Here is a 24,061-nt window from a genome sequence, read left to right as displayed (position 1 = left end):
ACCGCTCGTACCCGGACTCCTGGAGGAGATTCGCGCCATCGAGAGCAAATTAACCATGATATATAAAGAGAAGGAGAAAACACTCGCGAGATAGAAATTGCAAAACGGGAGATGCAGCGCAATGTGGATGCGACGGAACAGCATGAAAAATAAATACCTTCCGCGGCGAGGAGAGAACTTTAGAACACCGCGAGAGATTTTCATGGCCGAGATGTTATATTTAATTCACACGCCTCGTTATCCGGAGATGGTACAACGGGCTCCTTCGTATAATTCGTATTTACGGGGCTCCGCTCGACCCTACGCAAGGATCGAACGATGAGAGAAACGGGGAATATCGGTGACTCGGTCGTTTCCGGTTGATATATCGAATGCCTTAGTGCCCTTTCCATTTACTTCGATGACCGGAATAGATTCCCCTTCTTCCTGCGTAACTAGCATTAGTTCGAATAAATCCTGTTATATTAGACAGCAGCCAGGGTATAGAATGGGTACACTTTTGCGCACATATTCAATCTTTGACGCACTCTTTATTTTAGTTAAATTATTTCTAGAATTAATTAATTTAGTTGAATTATTTTCTCTTACAATTTACCCTGAAAATCATAGTAATCGTGGGACAATATAATATGGAAAAGTTTTACGAGAATTTCTCTGATTAATATTTATCACAATAAAAATAATAATATCTATTACAATAAAATATAAATATGTTTGATTAATTTTACTAAACTGCATAGTAGATTATTATTTTTATTGTGATAAATTTTAATCAGAGAAATTCTCATAAAATTCTTTCCATATCATATTATTCCACGATTATCATGGTTTTCAGGGTAAATTCTAAAAGAAAATTCTCTCAGTATATAGTCTATTATATTATTTGTGATAATTTCTATTACCAAAATGAGTGACCCTTTCAATTAAATGCGAAAATTGGAGAACTTTATGAAGAAGAGTAAGTGAAACTTTTGTCATATCCCAAAATAAGTATCGTGCGTTTAAAAGATCAGATCAATGAATGTCCATTTCGAAATTGTCATCAGAAGACCGTATATAACAGCGAAGTAATCCCTAATAAGGCTGACGATAATATTCGTTTCTAAGGAGACAGCAAATTATTATTATTACTCCATTGTGCAGCACAGCTGGGTCGTTGCTCTATTATCTTCTTGAGATGAGAGATAAGATGAGATCCAGGATACATTGTAAATCGCATTGGAAAAGATATTGAATTTACTTCTTTACTTTATAATCATTTTGCTATTTTTTTTTTGCTTTTTCTTCGAGTGTCAAATAAAATAATAAAAGATATAATATATTAATCGTTTATTATAATATTATATAATAAAATTATATAATATGAAAATAAAATTATAAATATAATAAATATAATATATAATAAATTAGTATAATAAATTATATATATATAATAAAATTAGAAAAATATTATATAATAAAATTAATTCTTCAAATATAAAATTGATTTAAAATAAAATAATTTCGCGTTTTGAATTTTCCGCCATTTAGATAGTAATTGAAAATCGAGGAATATCTCGCATCAATTTATTTTGTAACGTTATACAGTTTACGACGACAACAAATTTATCGTATCACATAGTACTCGATCTTCGTGTCTGACGGGGTAGGGTAGGGGGATGAATAGAGCGCGCTATTGTTTATATGCCATGGTTCTGTTGTCAGTCGTGTCACGAGACTCAAGCAAGTAGGTAGAAATGCGAGCCCGCTCTGTGTGTCATTAAATTACTCTACGAAACTTGAGTATTCTCTGTACGTATTTTATAATTAGCGACTATCAGTAATTAACTATCGCGACACGTATAAAGCGACGACATTAGTCCATCAGCTACTGTTTATAAGCTTTTTTGTACACTAAACCTTTTTATATATTTATTTTTTTTTTTTTTTTTAAGTATGATTTTTAGTTCTCTTACTTTTGTCGATGTGTTTATTCACAGAAGTTCAATAGAAATAAAATCATAAAATAATTTCTCTCTTTCTCTCTCTCTTTTCGAGTTTTGTTTTCATCGCGCATTACGCTTACTAAAAGTTTATTAACGTGACTGATGCAGATAGAATTATACGAGCCTCTTTCAATTATGAAAACACACGAAAGTAAATTGATAATGCAAAACAGTCGGAATTATTGAAGTGGAACATATAAAACGCTTATATTATAAAAATCTGATGGAATTTAATGGAGTTTATATATTGTTTGTAATAATACATATTAATGTTAATAATGAAGTAGAATATCTCTTTCAAGTGTTCAATGAATAAATTTTATAGATGAATGTTTCGCATGCTTTTGAAGACAATTTATCGTGATTTTTATAAAGTTATCATTCTTAAAATTTTTTAAAACATATTAAAAAATAAGTCAATAAAGTCTAACGCGATGCGACGACGCAATAATAATATCTCATCTAGCAAAGACAAAGTTTCGCGGATGCTACCGTCTTAAATCTCCACCTTTGGGGTTGAAAATCGTCGACAAAGATTTCCGCGCGTAACTCTACGGGACGCTACCGAAAGAAAAGAATGGAAAAAAGCGGCTATAGATCTCCCTTATGAGTTCTGCTGTCGCGGTACATAAATCAGAAGGTGACTCGCAACCCCGCAAGAATTTATCGAGTCTAAACGCCCACGTAATGCAATCCCCTTGCTGCTTTGTCGTCGAGACATAAATATAGCCGGAATAATAAAATATTTGTGATTTTTGTATTTTTTTTCTATGCCACACATGACATCTCGCACGCGAGGTCCTTAATCTGCTCTAATCCGTTGATTGGATTCATAATGGAAATGGGGAACGAATCTTTCTCTCTGTATACACACACATATATATATATATATATATATATATATAATATAAAATTGATTTGTGAGACAAATAACGAAGATCTCTCTTTGAGTTATAATTATTTTATCGGTATTTTTTTAGATAAAAAAATATATATTTTCCAATAAAAAAATTCTAATAAAAATGTATATCATTTTATTTAAAAAAGATATATATTTATTATTCTCAATTTAATATAACGTGAAATATATATATGGGAAAACCGAATGTTGTATATCAAGGTATTAAAAATATTATTGAAAAGAATTTTCTCGGAATTAGACAATTTAGCGCTGAAGGCAGCACAAAATAAAAGTGTGAATACGAAGCAGTGGTGCAAACTGGAATTGTTTAACCATTTCGTTATGTGCTATATCGCCGTTCATTGCATTGAACGTAAAAGCGTATTCAATCGAGAGCAGGGAACAGAAATTGAAGTGGCGAACCTTTAATCGCTCGCTCGCATAGCGGACGTGAATTTATTCAGATTGAAGCATTGCTATGCAAAAATAGTCTAAATCGCTTACTCTGCAACGGAATTGTAAATTATTGATTCCTTTAACACGCGCGGCTCGTCAAAATAGTGACTGTCTAATCGCGTAATCGCGAAAAAATTTGATTTATATGAAAATTAATATAAATTAATTATTTATAATATATGTGGATATATTAAATACATATATATTAGATGTGTTATATACATTTATATATATATATATATATGTATGTAAAAAAATTTTATAAAATTTGTATAGATACATTAAATATTACTACATCTAATAATTAATAGAAACTTTAGTGAAACGTCAAGTTACTGCATTTTCTTTTAGTCTTTTGGTAGCGCTTCTGCTGGATTTATTTTTCGTCGTGCGTTATTTCCTGTATGGCGATCGTATCGCGCCGGATATTTCAGAAGCGGAAGGGTCACGTACGAAATGAAAGGTCGACATTTTTTTTGTCCGTCGAATTCTCTCCCCCCGACGATTCGCGTATAATTTTTGACGGCGTGACGTGGCAAAGGGTAGGTACGCGACAGATCTCCTCTCGCTCCCTCTACGATCGTATATACGTACGTCACGGTGCATAAATCAATGGTAACGCGGTTGAACACGGCGTGGATTTATCGAACGCGTCTTTCCCCGCGCTAGTAATGATAAATTATGACGATCGAATGACGGCGGGTCGATCTCTCTCTCCGCGACGAGAGGGTGACGACGCGCGCGTGTGTACACAAGGTGACGCGTAATATGGGGTGCGCTGGGAGTCGTTTTTCGGGAGGGAGAGAGTATTGACTGGCGACCGGGGCTGTTATATGCTCGTCGTTTGCTTGCCAGCCGCCAATACGGACTTTCCATATAATGGCGTCATCATCCTCGAGGCGAGTAACGAGCGGTCATAAGCACTGCGTTAGGTAAATATAAATTTGCGAGAACGGTTACCTGTATGATAATGCACATTTTTTGGATGAATGTTAACGAACGTGCTAGGTTTAGGTGGGAAACGAGTGAAATGGAGAAAAGATTTAAAGGAATTTATTTTATTCTTATCTCTACGCTTTTCGAAATTTTTATATATATTTTAGTAATTTTTTTTTAACGAATATCAACAACAAATGAACATCTTTATATTGATAATAATTTTTAAAATGACTCTATCTACATTTAATTAAAAAGACACTGTAATCGTGGCACACTAATTAATATCAATACTTATTTTTATTATTCTTGGTTTATTATTCTTTTGTCTGGAATTTTTTAACTTTAGAAGCGTATTCTAACAATCGAATTTCGATGAACAAAAAAGATTATATAAACATATGCCCATTTGTCCTGTCAAAACACTTGACAGATACTACTTACAGACAATTTTTGAAAAACGATTTGCCCATAAGAATTATTTTGAGATATGAGAATTATTTTCTAGTGTTATTTTTATAATATATAAGTTATAAATAAGTACGCTTTGTAATTATCTTATTTTAAATATGACTAACATGAAAATGACACACAGAAAGAATTTTCTCTTAGAATTTACCCTAAAAATCATGGTAATCGTGAGACAATATGGTATAGAAAGAATTTTATGAGAATTTCTTTGATTTTCAATAAAAATAATAATATCTATTACAATAAAATATAAACTGCATAGTAAAATTAATCAAACATGTTTTATATTTTATTGTGACAAATATTATTATTTTTATTGTGATAAAAATATTAATGAGAGAAATTCTCATAAAATTCTTTTCATACCATATTGTCCCACGATTACCATGGTTTTCAGTGTAAATTCTAAGAGAAAATTCTCTCAGTAATACATATTACATACACATATATATATATTAAAATATATAAATAAATAATATATATAAATAAATATATGTATAATAAAACAGTGCATTTTTGAACATGTATGTTATGACTTTTTTTGCTCATTTTTATGCACATTTCTGTTACACCCTGTATACATTAATCTTTGCGAGACAATTAAGAATCCCGAACGGTGGACGCATAAATTCGAAAGATCATTTTCTCTATTTGGGACCGAACGTCGGAGGAACGTCGATTCGTATTCGGATGAAATAAAAGAATAACCTCTCGATATATTTTTTATCGGAGCATCTCGCGTAATGTATCAATTTCAGATACATCCGCGGCAGGGGTGATGATGCACGCTCGATGAGGAATCACAAATCGCGAAAATGAGCGCGGCCGTAGAAAACGGCGTGGATTCCTCGCGGAAGTCGCGCGGCGGCGTCTTCTCAAAAGCGTTCGCCAAGCGCGCGCAGCCCTTCGAGGAAGGTGAGTCCGCTGACAGGCCCCTATGGTCACTCCAAGGTATTACGCAGGATTCCCCGCTTACCGCTTAGGGGAAGATAAACATCGTGTGTGCCAAGTTTCAAGTCTTATACGTCCGTCCGTGCGAAGCTTCTGCCGGAAATCCGTGGCACTTATGCGAGCTTATCTTAAAAGCAGCGTCAATCACGAGCTAAACACATACTCCGCGTCGTCACGTTCCAATTTATTATATCAACACGTTTCTTAATTAATTTATTTTTATTAATTTATTATAATTAATTTATTTTTATTAATTTTTTAATTTTCTAATTTCTTTTATATTTTAATTAATTTATTTTCTATTATATTTGTCATATTTATTTAATTATGTTGTGCTCTCTTAAATAGATTCAGTGAAATCTTATTGAAAGAATTGGTAATATTTTAAAATATATCATAATATTCTAAAATATAAGATAAATTTATAGCAATAGATATGTATTGTTGAAGAAATATCTGAGTTTGATCAAGAGTCTTTTCCATTTTATTGAATTTACTACATTTTAAGAATAAGAAAAGTTTAATGTATACATGTATATCATTACAAATTTGAATATTAGTTATATGTTTTTATTTCAGATACGTGCGTATGTTTCTTTCAAAAAGATAGCAATTTAAAATAAGTAGAAAATGCTTTAAAATAGTTTTTACATCTTGCAAATAATCGTACATATTTGCAAGATATAAAAACTGATTCTCAGTGAAATACGATCTTCAATAAAATCTTGTGTCACTGCTTTAATCAGTAACATTTTCACTGATTCAATTTAAGGGAATATACCGTTACATCGTACGCTATCACTTTCGATACTTTAGATGTTCCATTATCGATATTATGGTTTTAGACATAACATATATATAACAGCTTGCGACGCATCATTATATATAATATATATAATATACAATTACCCCTTTTATAGCTATATATGAATCGCACATGTCATCATAATGTCTACTTCAATCCGTCCTATACACATGCATTCCCACGATAAGTTCAATATGTCTTCAGGGTAATAGACCATAAAGAATCTCGCTCTCGTTGAACAGACACCGTAATATTAGCACGGGTTATACATCAGGTTATTCCTTGTCGTTACCGTCTGACTTCGATATATCTTCAATCGAGACAGCACGTGTATCGATAAAAAAAAAAAAAAAAAGAAGGTAAAAGGAAAGAAACCGAGAGGGAAAAGTATTTCGCGCGTTTAAGAGCTTTAAGAGATTTTTTCTCTCTCTTTCTCTCATTCGCAGTAGCAATTCGATGTATAAAATAAACTAGCACTTTTTTTCCTCCTCTTTTCTCCGCGATATTCGAGCGACATATTTCCAGCTTATTTAAAATGAATGAACTTCCGTCGCGAGTGCGCATACATATACGCCGGCGAAATGGTCCGCATTTATAAAGGATCATCCCGACGGCGATTCTCGCAGGTGCGCCGATTTCGTCGTAACTCAAAGCTTCATACAGCCCGTAGAATTCTGCTCTAATTGGGGAGGGAGAATATTTGCCCCGCTTATACACTTTGCTTGTAATTCAAAACATCGCTAATCCATTAATCCCGTTTCTCCAAGCGCTTCTACCGTACGGCAAGTCGGACCTACGCGCTCCACCGGATATATATGAAGCGCAAATGTAATTCTCCGCTACCTGTGTTTACGTGGAGAGATTACGCGAGAACTCGTTGCAATACCTCGGGCTGCATCTGGAGTCGAAACGGTCGCGTCTCTCCCCGAAATACGGTTTGATATACTTTATTAAAAATTCTCGGTCACCGTTTTGCGTTAACAAATTAAGATATTTTCCGTTGACAAGGTTTCAATTTCATAACACAAGGGAGAATTTTTGCGAGTCAATATGAGTTTATTAATGTCAAGGAGTGATGTTCAGAAAATCCTCTTTTCGAGCAGAAATAAGAAATATCAGCTAATTTTTTATTAATTACAAATATATATATTTTTTTTATTATAGTTGTCACGAATCGTTTTGAATTGATAAAATAACAAAAGTTGATTATTTTATAATTAAAATCCATTGAAGTCAATTGTAGATGGCAATAAGGAAATAGGTACCTCTAATAAAATAAAATTTTTTGATAGGATTTATATTGTCACTATTGTTGATTCTTGTATTATAATAATTTACATTAGTTGCGTAATGAGTCAAGAAAATACTCATACTATCTGTAATAAAAATAATAAGGTCATTACAAAAATATTATATTGCAATCAAACAATGACTGCAATGTTTCATTATACTCAAAGAAAGGAGTTTATTATTTACAATTTAGGCAACTTAACTGGACCTTTCATCTCGAAACTAAACATCATGACGTAATAGTATATTTTCAAATAATGATCTATTTTTGAAAATCTTTTCAAAATAATACCTTACTCAATTTTAAATTGTTTTGCTCAAAAAAGGGGATTTTTAAGGATCATTTTGGGTGTCACTCTTTCATAAATTTCCCGATAAGATTCGCCCGTGATAATCTGCGTGTGATTTTAACTTTTATCACTAATCGGTCATTCATTTTCTTTTACGTCGAGAAAGTTAGAGAATTGTTCACGAACGTGATAGATAGCGGTCGATTTGAGAGGTCGTAACACGCATCTCGGTTATCCCGGAAGCTGAAACGATACGCAGTCGCGGTCGTGATTCGCGACCGCTGCACTTTTTAATAAAAGAGACAGAGGAAGAGACGCGAAAATGGTCGTAATATATCCAGCGCAGTCGGAGATCCGCGCGATTTCTCTAATAAAATTAGAGAGCCGCGGCTTGAACCAACATTTCCCGTCATAAGCTGTTCCGGTAAACGTTACCGGGTTACACATACATACATATCGCTTTATCTATAAACCGAAACGAGGCTCCTGTTTCGCATTAGGGAACCCGGCCGTAGGCGACCTCGATAGTCTCGAGTCGGTGTAAAAGCTCGTAAAGAATCCCGCTTCCGACACACGAGAGGCGCATAATATCGGGAATATATATCCGCAGTATATCAGCATGACTTCGCCGCCAGGAGGAAACCACGAAGGCGTATCTGCCCGCGTGTTTGTACTACTAGACCTTATATACCCCCCGACCTGGAAAGGGCTATCCAGGATCACGTGAGTTCGCCATGTGCACTTTGGCGCGTACACCTTACCTAGGTTGTTGCATAAACATATGTGTGTGTTGGATCGCGCAACCGCCCCTTCGTATCGACATCGCGCGGAATATTTCAACGCGATCGCCTAGTTTCGCGAGGAGCACGTTTTGCACGCGAGATTTATCGTCCTGACGACTCGTGCCGACGAGCTGATTCATACCTCAGCTTCGTCGACGTCTGCGAGAACGCGAATCCTAAAACCTTGCGAAACGAACATGTGGCATTATTCGATTTTTAATGATTTTTCAGGATTTATTTTAATAATAATTTATTTTATATATTAAATTTTATATCAATTATTTTATTTTAAAAATGATTTCTTTTATTTTATATAATTTTTATATAGATTTTAATAATAATTTTATTTTTATTTTATTTTTGTAATAATAATTTTCTTTATTTTATATAAATATTTCTAAAATTTCTACAAAATGAGATAAGATTTCTGAAATAAGATTCGATACATGAGATGAATTTTCCTTTAAGAATTTGCTATATCGCTCATATTTTTTTGCCAAAGAAATATTTTTTCATCTTTAGATATTTTCAAATTTCACAATGCTATATTAAAAAAAAATGATTTCTCTGACTTGCATTTACATTTTGACCGATGTATTTTTTGCGACGAGAATAAGGTTTTGGAAAGCGTGTTGTGAATGATTATGGTTAACTCCTGAAAATATCTTCTTCTGTAGAAGACTGTTTAATCGAGAGAGAATTGTTGGTACACGAAGCATTACGCAGTTTCCTTCTTTTAGTTAACATAGTAACGATCGTGCGAGATTATTCGGTGAGGATGCTTAACGTTTCTGATGTGAGTAACGTTTCCTGCCGTGTTTGAAGAGCTTCAAGCTACAACCTCAAGATCAGACTTCCGTGAAAAAAGGGGGTCGCTCTCTCTCTTTGCTGATCTACCCGTTTGAGCGTATTTTTTTCTGCTCATCCGCGATCAATCGACTTAAAGATGACAGACAGAAATCTCAGCTGACGGTATAACAAGCCGCTTAAACGAAGACATTTAAAGGGCTGTCAACTCTCTTCTATTCTGCATGATTTTCCACTTGTATATAACACACAAACATATAGTTTTGCAACATTTTATTATTCTAATTTCGCGAACGCATTCTAAATTGTAATTAAAAAATTATAAATTATAATTTAATTATAAATTATAAATAAATATAATTATATATAATTATATATTTATATATTTTTTTTATTATTTATAATTATATAATAATATAATAAATTATATATAATATATAAATAAATATAATAGTAAATTATAATAAATAAATAATTATAAATAAAACCTATAATTTAAATATTTGCGTGCGTGATTTTTGAAGGAAGAGAGGGAGATTTTCAATACACTTGACGTTATTTTCCGGCAACTTGATTGCGCTTGCGTTTTCCTTTTATTTGCGCGGAGGATACCTTTGTAAAGTTCGGCCTTCTCGACCTTCATGAGATCGGAAAGCAATCTTGCGACAAGTCGTTTCTCGAGATCTTCGGCGATAAAATACGTCCTTTCTCCTACGAAAAGACTTTGCCGGGCGCATCGAGGCTTTTAAGGATCCGGCTCTGGCGTGATCTGGTAGTTCGTATCTTATCGACAGGAAGGAAGAAGGGACCTTTGTCTTTCGGCAAACGAGAATCTGTCGATAAAACGTGTTTCCGATGCAGCCTCCGTCCGGGCCGCACAAGCGGCAGTTTAATTGCGTTTAATTGCAACTCGAGCCCAACAAATAATCTGCGATCAGGTTCATCGTCCCCTCCCTCTCTTCTTCCCCCTTATCTACCTTGTCATTCTCATTACGCGACGACAACTAAAAGCTCGCTCCGCGCTTGCGCGAAAGCTTCGCCCAAGTTTCCGCTGAAAGGGTCCGAAAAATCGAGCGCGCGCTCGATTAAAATTGAATTGAACGTAAACTAGTAAACGTAAACTGGTAAACGTCATTAAATCTTCACAACCGGGAATAGCAGCGCGAAACTCGCCGCTAATCCAATTACGCGCTCTCAACTTTAAGCGATTTAAAATTCTCGAATAATAAATTTACGGGGTGGAGGAAGGGATTTTTAAGCACCGCGACGGATTTGATTTTTTGCACTGATTTTGAAAATTATATCACCCGTCCCTGAATTTTTTCCCCGGGTCCAGTTTGCGAGAGGGATCGAAATGCATTTTTAACGAGACCCCCTTCTGCCTCCCTCTTATGATATATACATCGCGAAACTCTCCGTTTACAGTTTACGGAGCTTTACGTCTCGAATTTTGTTTACGCCACATCAAAGAGCGTTCGCCAACTGCATACGCAACTCGCTAAAATTGCGTTTAAGCTCTCGCGCACCGAGTTCTAGAATGCATTATCCGGTATATTATAATTCTGTCGCCGCTCGTTCTCTCTCTCTCTCGAGTCGGTCGTTTATCAGAATGCAATTACCGTTTTCCTTTGACGGTGGCGTTCTGTAAAAAAGAAAATGAGCAACAGAGAGAGCCCTTCGAGACGCGATGAAATTCTTCCGTTGATTTGCACCAACCTCAGGCTTGTAAATACCCAACTTTGCGCAAATTTAGAATTTAGAAATACACCGAACACATATCAAACAGAGTGTATACTCCCAAGAAAAATCTTCAAAACCTGGGTATTCTCAGAAAATTTTGTTCTATCTTGAAACATCAGGGAATTCTCGTAGAATTTGATTGGGGATTATTAAGGGAATTTTTTTAAAAATATGCCTTTGATAATTTTACTTATTTAGTGCTTGAGAAATATTTAAGTTTTTATTAAAATTTTATGTGATTTTTTTATTGACGATCTACTTTTAGTATCAAGATCTTATTATGTAAGTTTCATAGAAAATTGTTCAATTTTTTAATAGATAATATATTTAAATAAATTAGTATTACTTTATATTTTTGTATATATTTGTAGCATTTAGATATAGTGATATATCGCCCTTTATTATTGTCCAAATTAATTGTACAATTAATAAATCAATATCAAATGCTATAAAAATTGCACTCTTACGATAACTTTGCAATGAATAGAAAAACATTACAAAGCGTATACAATAAAGAGACTTTTAAAAGGCTACATCTACAAATCTTCTCATTTTACCTGAAATTTTAAACGACAATACCTGGAAGATCAGGAAATTCTAAGGGAATCTTTTACAGGATTTGAGTAGACACCCTGTCAAAGCGAAATATCTCATATATCCGCGCAGATCTCTAAAGCGCGATTTCGCGGAAAGCAAAGGAATAAGCTCGCGCGTCCAACCTGAGGTTTCTCGGGCGTCGCTCTGCGAAACGAGCTTCCTCTCACGAACTTGTCGATAACAGTTTGGCAACCCTCCGGGCCACCCTTCCCACCTTCGCGCCACGTCCGGGAATTCAATTATCTCGCCGTTCGTACCCGGCCACCGGCCAGGCGAAGATAATGTGAGATGAACGAGAGTCCGAGCGAGAGAGGACCGCCCGGCCATCTTGGACCATGTCCGAGTCCGGGCTCGGGAATTCCTCGACTTCTCGCACGTCTCTGAAAGGATTAAGCCGCGATCCTACGGCGCGCCATAGCCAACGTGCCAGCGATCTCCGCAAAGTGGCGGCCACTTATCGCCGAATTCTTAGCGCCCCGAGCGACCTGCAAAATTATTGTTACGCCGACATTTCTTCTTATCAGACGTATTTTTCCTAAATTTCTTGAATCTCTGTCTACAAACGCGTCGTCGTTCTTGTTCTGTTAAGATTTATAGTTTCAATTCTTTTTTTTTCCTCTTTGATTGCAGCTCTCAAGACTCTGAATCATTTGAACGAGGAAGGCGAGGCGCTTGCCCTTCAAGATGACCTCACAACGCACCCCACCCTGGCCTTGATGCGGCGCATCCTTGCAGATGCACAGGTGAATACCATCAACGTCTGCGAATTTTCCGCAGAATTTAGATTTAAATGATATACTTTGCAGTTTGTTCAGATTTTTTTTAATTACGATCGAAGATACGGGATAAGCGTAATTTGGTAATATTGAACCTTTGAGATGATGGAGCTCGATATCGTTAAAGTACGCGATTACAAATCGTCCCGCGTCTCGAATTCAATAGCAAACTTGTGATTCAAGTCAGCCTCTATACCAAGAGGTTAATTATCGAACAGATAAGGAGCTATCTACACATACACTGATATCGGAATCCATTGTCTATATCAGGAGCTGGTGGTGTAGTATATCATGAAACCCGCTGATCGTGCTCTATTTTACGAGAAAGCTGCATGTATTCCACACACAAGTTTCTCGTTGGAAATGTTCCTTAAAGCAAAAGCTCTACAATAGCACAATTCGATTTTGCTAAGATCGATAATTAATTTAATTAAAAAAATAAATATAAAAATAGCAAATAAGACAAAATAAGTGTAAATGTATAGGTTCTGTTCTAAAGACTAAATCTTTCCATGACTGTCGAAAAGTGACGTGCGCGTTTATTCGGAACGAAAACCACCCGAAAATGTTTCTCCATTGTCGGGGGGTAAAGGCGCCTCTTCTACGGGTCGATTTTCAAGAAAGTGAGGAACCGAAGGGAGTTAATTGTCAGACGAACGAGGGGTCGCTTCATTGATAGTGCGGGTTCCTTTGTCCATCGCCAACCACGTTGTTACCTATGCAAGGCTACTGCTCGATATTTATGAGAGAGAAATATATTAGGTGGCAACTCGGAGAGAGCGAGAGAAAAAGAATTGCACGTGCAAAGTGGGAAAGGGGAAAAGGGTTGATGGTAATTGCGACGGACTCCCGGTCCGTCGTGCAAATAAGAGTAACAGAATAAAGGTTGCAGTAGAAAAAGTGTCCTTCGCGTGATGACGTTTAATTTCTTTGCCGCAGTTGTTTCGTACGATTCCATCTTCTCGAGATCAATACAGCCCCACAGCGTGTATTATTTCTGAAAAATCTCTCCCATATCTGGATAAAAATCCTATTAAAATAATAAATCGAAAAGGATTATATAAATACAAATTTAGAGTTAGTAAGAGCCAGGCACAAATATTAGACAAAATTATTTTTAAATTTCTCTACATTTATTTTGAATGTTTCAATCTTTCCTTTGGATCATTTTCAACACATTAATTAGTAAAAAAAACCGTGTATAAGTCCTACATCCCTGATAAGTTTCCTCGCAGCGAACGAAAACGAGAAGGAGAACAAAAGGCGAATTTAAAAATAATTTTGTTGCATCTAATATTTGTGTCTGGCTTTCACTAGTCCTTTTTTATACCTGAATTTGTATTTAAAAACTACGTTTTCGAGCGACGCGAATACGATGGCTTAATGATAAAATGATAACACGATTAAATGAATAGAGATTAAACGAATTAAATGAATAAAGAAAATTTCTCTCTTCCAACAACTTTCATTTACTTAATAATTACGATTACCCAACGGCGATAACAGGGTTCCTGGCTCGTATTACTAATTAAACGAACCCCAACCCCCGGAAGCGATTCGTGCTTTTCCGGATGATCGTAAGGAGAGGGGAGATTAAGACGAAAGCGAGTAGCTGTTTTTCGTTTAAAATTGAAAGGTCAAAGTCGCACGTCAAGAACATGCAAATTAATCAGCCAAAGTTGTGGCTGCTGTATATTTATCATGCTTGAGTAGGCTTAAAGGAGAATTCAATCTGCGCAACGATGGGGATAGAGATCGAAAAGTTATCGTCCTCTCCCTTTATCTCAAAGAGACTCTCGCGATGAAATGCGTAAATGACGTATGTATCAAAGTATGCATAAGAGAAATTTTGCCTGAATTAAAAGATGTCGAAAAAAAATGTGCAACTGTTACATTTCCTTAAATAGAGTTTCATCTCCTATCGAAAGGGACGCTGTGTATTTTATTTACATTTTAATATCGGTTTTTAGTACACGAAAGTTAATATAACATTCAACAATTGTTCGCAATGTTTGGAGAGCACTAATTGCTATTGATTTATAATTTAATTAAGGTACACATACATGTAGCGGAATTTTATATTTCGCCTTAATTAAGTTTATGAATATACATATATATCATATATAGTATACGCGGAACAAAAACGGCACGAATATAAATCTATTACGGCGGGAATATAAAATCCCCTCTGTCTCAATAATTGCGGTATCTCTGTTTTATATAATCGTTTATTGAATATGTGTAAAAAAATTCCGCCCTCTCTCATATGAGACGCGAATATATATATATATATATATATATATATATATATATATATATCGGCCCGATATTGATTACCCTGTATTCTCGCGTAATAAAAGGCGAACGGAGAATGTGACGTATATCGAACTTTCATTTTGACGTGTCATTGCATGCGTAACGCGCGTCGAGAGCACTCACTCCCTGTTAAAAGAGCCGTCAAACTTGTTAATGTTTGATATAATGATTTTCGCAACGGATAGATTAATGCTGGCGCTCTCGACTAATTTCGCGGCGTATTACCGACGATGCGACGGTGAATTGCAAAGCGTTTTACGCGGCATAATGCAAGGAATGCTATTACGCGTCGCCCAACTATAGTACAGAGTCGGATGCAAAACATTATATATATATATTAAATTTTCGACGATAATGAGATAATGACTGAAGCACCAATATATATATATATAAATAAAATTTTTGCCATATTTTACGGGACATTTATCAATATCTGAAAAATTAAATCGCGCGATATAAAGAGACTTTAATGCCCGAAAATACTTTGCGCGAGCAGAGTTAAAAGTTGCGCAAAATTTCTACGAACAACATTCCGAATAATGACATATTTTCAGCGAGAGGGGGGATGGGTTTGGCGCGGAAAGGGCGCGATTCGGATTATAGCTAAATCACACACGACACGTCGCGCATAAACACGTTATCCGACAAATAGCATTCGGACGTGGCGGACGCGGCTATTTCGGGATTAATGCAATCAAACTGATGGCTCGGCAGGTTTGCTGACGGTGTACACGAGCACTCGATCGTCACGGTGAGATTAAAATTGGGCCGGTGCGTGCTCGCGTTCACAATTAAACATTGCAAAAATCGCGGAAGTAATTTGCATCCGATTGCCAATGCGACGTAACGGGAGGACGCTGTTATATCACGGATTAGCGAAGAGAGCTTTCTTTTTCAATCTGGCTGAGTGAGTACCGCGTATCAATTATGTCGATTACAGATTCTAGATTACGTTTACTTTATATATATAATAAATATATAAATAATATATATATATATATATTTAAAATATATATTCTAAATATATATATAATAATTATATATAATTATATATAATATATTATATATATAATAATTTAAATAATATTATTTAGAAAATAGAAATGAAAAACAATTCTTTAAATGCGTGCAAAGTGTGAAAAAATAAAATATATTCCTTATTTTTATGTTATTATAAAATTATTATAATATTATTGTTCAGAGGATTTTCCTTAAATAAAATCAGTTTATTATTAGTGTGTTATTAGTAAAAAAATCAGTGATAATGTGTCTTATATATTGTAATATATTATATATAAAATAAATTCATAGGAATATATTTTGTCAAAAAAATACCCGAGTTTGACAAAAAGTGTTTTATTCATTTTTTATAAATTTATCACATTTAAAGAAATATAATATATAATTATGAATTTGAATGTTAGTTATAATCTTACTGCTACAATCAGTGAAAAAGTAAAATGAGAGAGCAAAGTGTGAATGTTTTCGCTGAAAATCAGTAAAAAGCTCACTAATCTTGACTGAAATTTCGTCGCTGCTTTAATGACGTTTTGATCAATTCAATTTAAGAGAGAAAGAGAATATTAACTCTGTCGCATAATCATCGAGCGATCGAATGTCAATGACCGCGTCTACCCGTTATATGCATCGAAAAATTGGCCGGCTTTTGCTATCCCTCGACACAAAAGGGGTACAAACAGCTCTTACATGCGTTACAAGCGCCTTTGAGTCAGACATGTCGCGTTTTCAATCGCGTCTGCGATACCCAAAAGATGATCAATCGGCCGCCGAGCAATATCCGGCGGAAGGAGAATTTCCAGTCGACGTTTCAAGGCAAAATCGCACCATTATGCGACTCGCGTTTGAATTTCGATCTCCTGAGCGTATCCAGGCAAGAAGAGACGGAGACTAAGCGGAGGGAAAGAGAGAGAGAGAGAGAGAGAGAGAGAGAGAGAGAGAGAGAGAAACGAACTGCGAACCCAAAGAGGATGAGGGTTGCTGCTCCTGCAGTCGCAGGACATATATAGAAAAGGAGAAACGTGACGAGGCATATGAATCGGGCATATGTAATGTCGTCTAAGCGTTCACCGCGGGGCGGATACGCGCTGACGGAGCCGGTAACAAAGTTTCCCCAGCTGCCGTATACGGTCGATGTACCTATATACGCCTCGCGATATCTCGGAGTTGAAACTCCGAGCTTCGTTCGTCTCGTCGCGATGAGAAGCGTCGCCGGAAACCTCGCCGGAGGAATACCTAGGCCGAATGAAGTTTACGAAAATGATACGGCTTTCCTCGCGACCGAACACGTCGCAAGGACTTTCCTCGGGAGCGCGCGAGTTTCCATAAAATTTGCAACTTTAACAAATTTATGGTACGTACTCGTTCTATTTTTAATTGAGATAAGTTTGGCTAACGCAAACTCGGGGGTTTGCCGCACGTCGAAATATCTCGTCTCGGGGAGTCTCGCGAGAGTCGTCAAAGTTGCGTGCGATGGAGGCTTGGGTCGATCGTATCGATCGGAGAAATTGGAGAAAAAAAAACGCAGGTGCGAACGAGAGAAGAGGGGAGATGGAGAGGAGGAGTATGGCGCTCTCGACGATGTCGAGAGTAATAAGGACAATCCCGAGGGACGACCTTGCGTATGTGGCGTGGCCGTCCTCGTGGGCAAAAAAAATCGTACAATGAGTACACTGGCAGATCCTAAAGGGGAGAGCGTTTTGCGATTAAAACTCCTTCCCTCCAAATTAAAAAATAATTACTTATACTGATTTCATGATTTAACGCGTTTATTGAAGATGTTTAGGTTAAATAGAATTAAATTTAGGTTAAATAGAATTCAAGGACAATTATAAATAATAAAGAAAAAAAATCTTTTAAGTGTGTAAAAAATTTTTTTAAATGTATGAAAAAAGTAAAAAATAATTTTTTTAAATATAAAAAATTTTTTTTAAAGTAAAAATTAAATCAGAAGTTTTATCTTGTTGATCCTTGGAGTAAAAGCTAAACTTTGATACCCAAAGAAAAATATCAAATCAAATAATTTTGTCGAAATCTCTCCTATTATCGACGTCAGAATCCGCTAATGAATGAGTATAATAAAGGCGTCTACGTAAATTACGAGAAATAGGAAAAAGTACGATTACTCGGCGGGAGGGAAATCTTTTACGTCTAAATTTTACGTATGATACGCTGTTGTGTTCATGTGGAATGAATATATATATACATAATCCTTGCGATTTATCCTTTTCTATTCCTGAACGCATTCCCTGGTGGCGCGAAAGATAGCGAAAGTACTCGCATATTAATAATTAATAATTAATTTAATTCTTCGATTATTTCAACAAAATAATTTCATGCATCGCATATAATTTTAATATATATATGTATATACATCGTATAAAATTATTATATATGTATATATGTATCAAATATATTAAATTTCTTAAAAACTAAATACCAAATACAAAACGCAAATTAAACACATTTAAATAGTGAAAAAGTGTTTTTGCATTTAAAAAATTGGCAATTATTATTAGAATATTTTAAATATTCAAGTATTTAAGAAACACGCACAATGTGAAAAATATCTCCTTTCCATGAATATTATTATCTCTAATAATTAATGTTGAACGCTGAAAGCTAAAATGGATGCATTAAGAGCCGTCGCGCATAATCACAGATATCGTGCACACAAATAGCAACCGCAACGAGAGGCAGCGAATGAAGAAAGCCGAGAGGATTCATCAAGAGTAGAGAAGGTGGATGCCATTTAGCGGCTGAACAAACATCGTCGCGAAATGACGAAGAGGGATGAAATGACGACAAGATGATAAAAAAGCCACTGATTTCACATGCGCGTGTTTTTTTCTCTTCCCATCTATTTTATCTCGAGCGCAGGAAATGCGAAAAGTTCTTTTCTTATTTTTTTTTAACAAAATGTTTCCCCTTTGTCTGCGTGAAATGTAAAACGAAGAGAAGGAATCAGTTCAGTGAAAATATATAATTTCTCTCGCATTGTGGATTTAAAGATTAATGAATAAAATAATTTCCACTCCGCCGTATTATTTTTCGCGTAATAGCAATATAATATATAATATTTAAATATAAAATATTCTTTTTAAATAATGAAAATATATATTAATATGAAATTGTGGCTCTTTTCTCCAAATATTTATTTTGACAGTCTTTTTACATCAAATCTTTAAAGAAAGAAAAGAACGGTGGAATCAACGGAATATCTTATTTGCGCGATTAATCAAGCTCGATGTAGAAGAAATTATCGAGCGACAATGTGGCAGTGATTATTATGAAAAAAGAATTTGTCATCCTGGAAAAGTAACGAACAGTTAGTCTTTGAAAAATCAGTCAGTGCTTGAAAAATGAACGTTGAGTCAAGTAAAACGCGTTTTTTTTTCTTTTTTTTTATGACTCGAACGTTTTACGAGAGAAATTGAGAGTGTCGCTTGATCCGGACAGTCTTTATGTCCGAGAATAAGATTTTTCTCACACGATTTAACGGGCGATAAACGTATATTACACATAGTAAAATGAAAAATTAAAAATAAACGAAGCAGCGAGAAAAAATGACGTTCTTAAAATTCAATATTACTTTTATATTCTAAATTATACTTTTTTTTTATATACGTTATCAAATTTACTTACGCTCAACACATGAAAGCAGTCAAGAGTCGATGTTTCCTTTCGGAGATAGGAAGCTGCTCGCGCGTTATTAACACAGTTAGTTGCACGGTACATATTAGACAACTTGTTTGTTTGCTCAAGAACATCTCTTGTACTCTGGACGGTCGAAATTCGATGTACACGCCTCTCTTGTCATAACTTGAACGAACTTGAAGTGTTTGCTTAGACGAAGATCGAGCTCGCGTTGTATGCGAAAGCAAATCTGGAGCAAGACCGAATGATTCGGCGACGTGATACTGCATTCGCAACAAGATCTTGGCATCGTATATCAAACTCTAAAATTGAGCGCGGAAATATATTTCATTTAGATAAAATATTTTCTCTCTTTCAATTTCATTCATTGTTTGTATTTTTAATTTTATTCATTTTTAATTTAACATTTTTGTTTTACTGCAACTGTAAAAACTTCTAAAATAATTTGATTTATATTCTTTATTTTATGATTCAGCGTATATACGTAGAGCTCTCTTCGTTTGTTTCATTTTTAATTTTACATTTATCATTTTTGTTTTATTCGGATTGCAAACTTGTAAAATAATTTGATTTGTACTTCTTTATTGTATAATTCAGCGTATTTACATATTAGAGCACGCTCTTTTCGCTACATTTGTCGTTTATATCATTCCGCGTACAACGAAGTTATTACACATATAGTGAAAACTAAACGTATGCAGAGTGCATTTTTCGGTGGCTTGCAATTTGCGAAGGATCCTCGACACATTTTTTACGAGGGAAATATTTACGAGGCGTTTGGATTAGTCACGAAATGTCCGCGCGCGAAAGCCGAGCGATGTAAAAATTTCGTTTACATGACAGTCGCGAAACGCGAGGTGCTGGGAATAAAAAGTGAATTCCACGTAAAATCAGCGTTATAGGTATTCGCATTTATGAAGGAACACAGGAATTAAATTTCATAATATTGTTAATTTATATTATTATTAACGATTCATCGAACAGTCTTTCAGAATTAAAATCCTCGCTCGGATTATTTATCACATACGCAATGAATTTTTATGTTTAAACGCCGCTCTTACATTTTGATAACATTTTTATTATTCGACTATAATTGAAATTTCGCCTCAATTGACAAACGACGAGAAATTTAATATACACATGATTCCAGCGGATTCTGATATCGATAATGGGAAAGATTTCACCAAAATTGGTTTGATATTTTTCTTATTAAAGCTTAGCTTTTACTCCAGGATCAACAACATGAAACTTCTGATCTCATATTTACTTTCTTCCTTTTTTTTATATTTTTAATTTATTTTTTTATTTTCCTTTACATTTTTCATGTATATTTTTTAATTTTTTTACACACTTTAAAAAGTTGTAATATTTTTAAAATTTAAACATCTTCAATAGACAGCGTTAACTCATGAAATCAATATAATTGTTTTTTTTTTAATTTGGAAGGATTTTTAACTCCAAAATTCCCTTTGTTTCCCCTAGGATTCGCCAGTACACATGATTAATCACGTACAATAATACACGCAGAGAAATTACATGTTTTTATGTACAAGATTTTATATTCGACTTTTTATGCGATAAATATTTTTCAATTATTCACGGCTCTTTAAATTAGCATTTTGAATATTAACTATTTTAGCTTCGAGCTCTCTCCTTGCATATACACCGCATAAATGGCGCGAATGAAAAACACAGCGGGGCAGAAGATATTCACCGCGTCCGATCGCGCTTATGTGAAAGTCACGATGATTCTCTATATACACGAGCGTGAATAGCCGCAACAGTCGTATCCGCGTGTTGTTTTCGCGAGCATGTAACATGGTCGTTTTACGTGCCCTAACAGTAACCGTAATGGATTAAACTTCTTTAACCCGCGTGTCACTCCGACTATTACGTTTCCACTCCAATTCTCTTTGGCCGGTGGGGGACGATGAAAGAAAATGTCGCGTCTGTCAGCCACTTTCGAGCCAAGCCTGTCATCCGCTTGTTTTTTTTTCTTTTTTTTTTTAATTCTTTTTTTCTCCTGAAAAATAGCGAAGGGATACGGTTACGGAGCTTACATCGGAATTTCGTAAACCGATTTGACAGCGACATGCTTGCTATTTCCTATCCATCCACGTTTCCCTCCCGCACACAGCTGTTGCACAATGCATTTCAATGGACCATTTTGGATTGAAACCAAATAATGTAAAGCAATAAGTCAAACTATTCGATAGCGGTTTTACGATAATGTGTCAAATACGTCGGAAACAATTTTAGCGTAGCTTTTGTCATCGGGATTGTCTGTGTGAAAACGATGATTCGGGATCGATTTCTCCGATTTAACCGGTTTCGCACCGACTGCAATTAATTTTGCACCAGAAAACGCATAATCGGAATACTTTAAATATTACGCGGAAAATATATATCATGGATATAATTGGTGAGAGAAATATATTTAACTGCTTGAAAAAATATTCAACTGCGTGTAAAAACAAATACTAATTTTTTAAAAATAAAGTCGACAAAATTCGCGTATAAAATAGAAAAAAATTGATTACATTGCAAATATTTAATATTTATAAAAATATTCATAAAAAATCAATTATTATATTTTAAAAATAATACATTTAATTTACCATCAATTGTAAATATATGAATATTGAAAATTCAATGAAGAGTTGGCAGTAATTAAAATTACATTTCTTCAGTTTCGTTTCATCGAAGAAGAGCAAAATCAGATCCACGAAAAATCTATTTGACTCGCTCAGCCTCCTTTTTCTCTCTCTCATTCTCTCTCAAATCTTATCAACCATACAGAAAATTTCGTTATGCCGAACTGCGATTTAATATTTAAACCGATTGTGCAGCCAATTAATTTTTAATTGCGTCCCTTTAATTCATCTATAATATCATATAATATTATGATGTTATTTCCAAGAGAGATAGAAAGAACTCCATTTATCATTAAATCGACTGCGAAATAATATTTATAAAAAGTAAATACGCGATATTTTCATATATCTCGCGTATATTTAAAATTGCATGTTTTAATCTGCGCGCTTGTTTATCTCTTCTCTTATCATCTCTTCCAACGGTAAATGCCGTTTTAATTTATAATTTTTATCAATGAAATTGTTTCAACAAGCGTTTTAACAATTGAAGAATTATAGAAAATATTTTAAAAAATTTTTCCGATGATAAAGTAATTAGTTATTATGTAAAAAAAATGAAGAATATTTCATTAATATAATAATTAATCGAAATTCGCGTTCAAAAATGAATAAGTTTATTATTGAATATCATTGCATATCAAAGTAAAGTTTATTATTGCCTACATTTATTTTTTACTGTTTTATTAATCGTATCGTATTTACATTGAATTTGAATAAAATAATATTACGGATCCCCAAAAATATCCATCAGAATTCTCTCTTTCCTATTGCGTGATTCTGAATCAGTTCATCTTGTCTCTGAAACGCAGAATACGGGCGATATCGAATATTTCTCCGTTAAATCGACAATGCCAAAGCCAGAAACCACCGGGCGGACTATATTTCATCTATTTTAGTCAGTATCGAATAGCGGATTATAGGATGAAAAATCGTGTATGAAACGTGTTGATCTCCCGAAAAAAAAACGCATATACACTTTCGTCAATCTTCTTTCTTCTCAATATTATACTTGTTTTCGAAGGAAAATGGAATACTTACGTTCGGGAAATTATCTCATCGATTGGTTTACAGAGTTGAACTTGTCAAAATATGTGAGAAATGTCACACGGAATAAATCAATAAATAAATATAAATATTAAAAAACAAGAATAAATAAGAACAAGAATAATGTCGCATCAACGAACTCGTGGATCTTTCTAATCACTTCGCGTTATTCTTTAGAAATACTCGTCCGAAATTTGTCGTTTTCATGTCGCGAGCTCGCGCATTTCGCCGAGCATCGTAATTTTCCTCGCGTATAGAGAGTCTGCCGTAGTTTACATTTTCTTGAATATTTTTTTACCTCCACGTTTATGAAATTCCGCTTCCGCGAGCTCCGCGGGCGAGTAGGAAATTGCTTTCCCCCCTGTTTTTTTTATCGGGCTTCAAAACTTTACTGCCGTCGACGGAACAGTTAAGCCGCTCGGTTTGTGCGCGCGCGGGACTCACCTCTTCCTCCTTTAGTATTTGCATTTGAAACGCGCCTTGCGGCCTGGACCTCGTCCACTACAAAGCGGCGAATTGGCTATTTACCCGCGCCCGCGTGATCCTCGAAAAGCCGAGAGAGAGTTTCCGGCGCACGCAGAAATGC

General features: G+C 35.0%; 1 protein-coding gene across 1 annotated transcript in view; it reads left to right on the top strand.

The window, feature by feature from the left end:
• Positions 1-24,061, top strand: part of Liprin-gamma (liprin protein kazrin) — a 96,200-nt gene that overhangs the window by 16,912 nt on the left and 55,227 nt on the right. The window contains exons 3-4 of the mRNA XM_083032745.1: positions 5,508-5,664; positions 12,642-12,754. Coding sequence (XP_082888871.1) covers positions 5,565-5,664; positions 12,642-12,754 — 213 coding nt within the window. The 5' untranslated portion in view covers positions 5,508-5,564. The remainder of the gene's footprint in view (positions 1-5,507; positions 5,665-12,641; positions 12,755-24,061) is intronic.

The sequence above is a fragment of the Prenolepis imparis genome, unplaced genomic scaffold, assembly GCF_030444845.1.
Source record: "Prenolepis imparis isolate NDT839.2.m4 unplaced genomic scaffold, iyPreImpa1.0 SCAF_2, whole genome shotgun sequence".
In the NCBI taxonomy this organism is placed as follows: domain Eukaryota; kingdom Metazoa; phylum Arthropoda; class Insecta; order Hymenoptera; family Formicidae; genus Prenolepis; species Prenolepis imparis.
The sequence above is the reverse complement of the archived record's forward strand: the minus strand, read 5'-3'. Positions and strand labels throughout refer to the sequence as shown.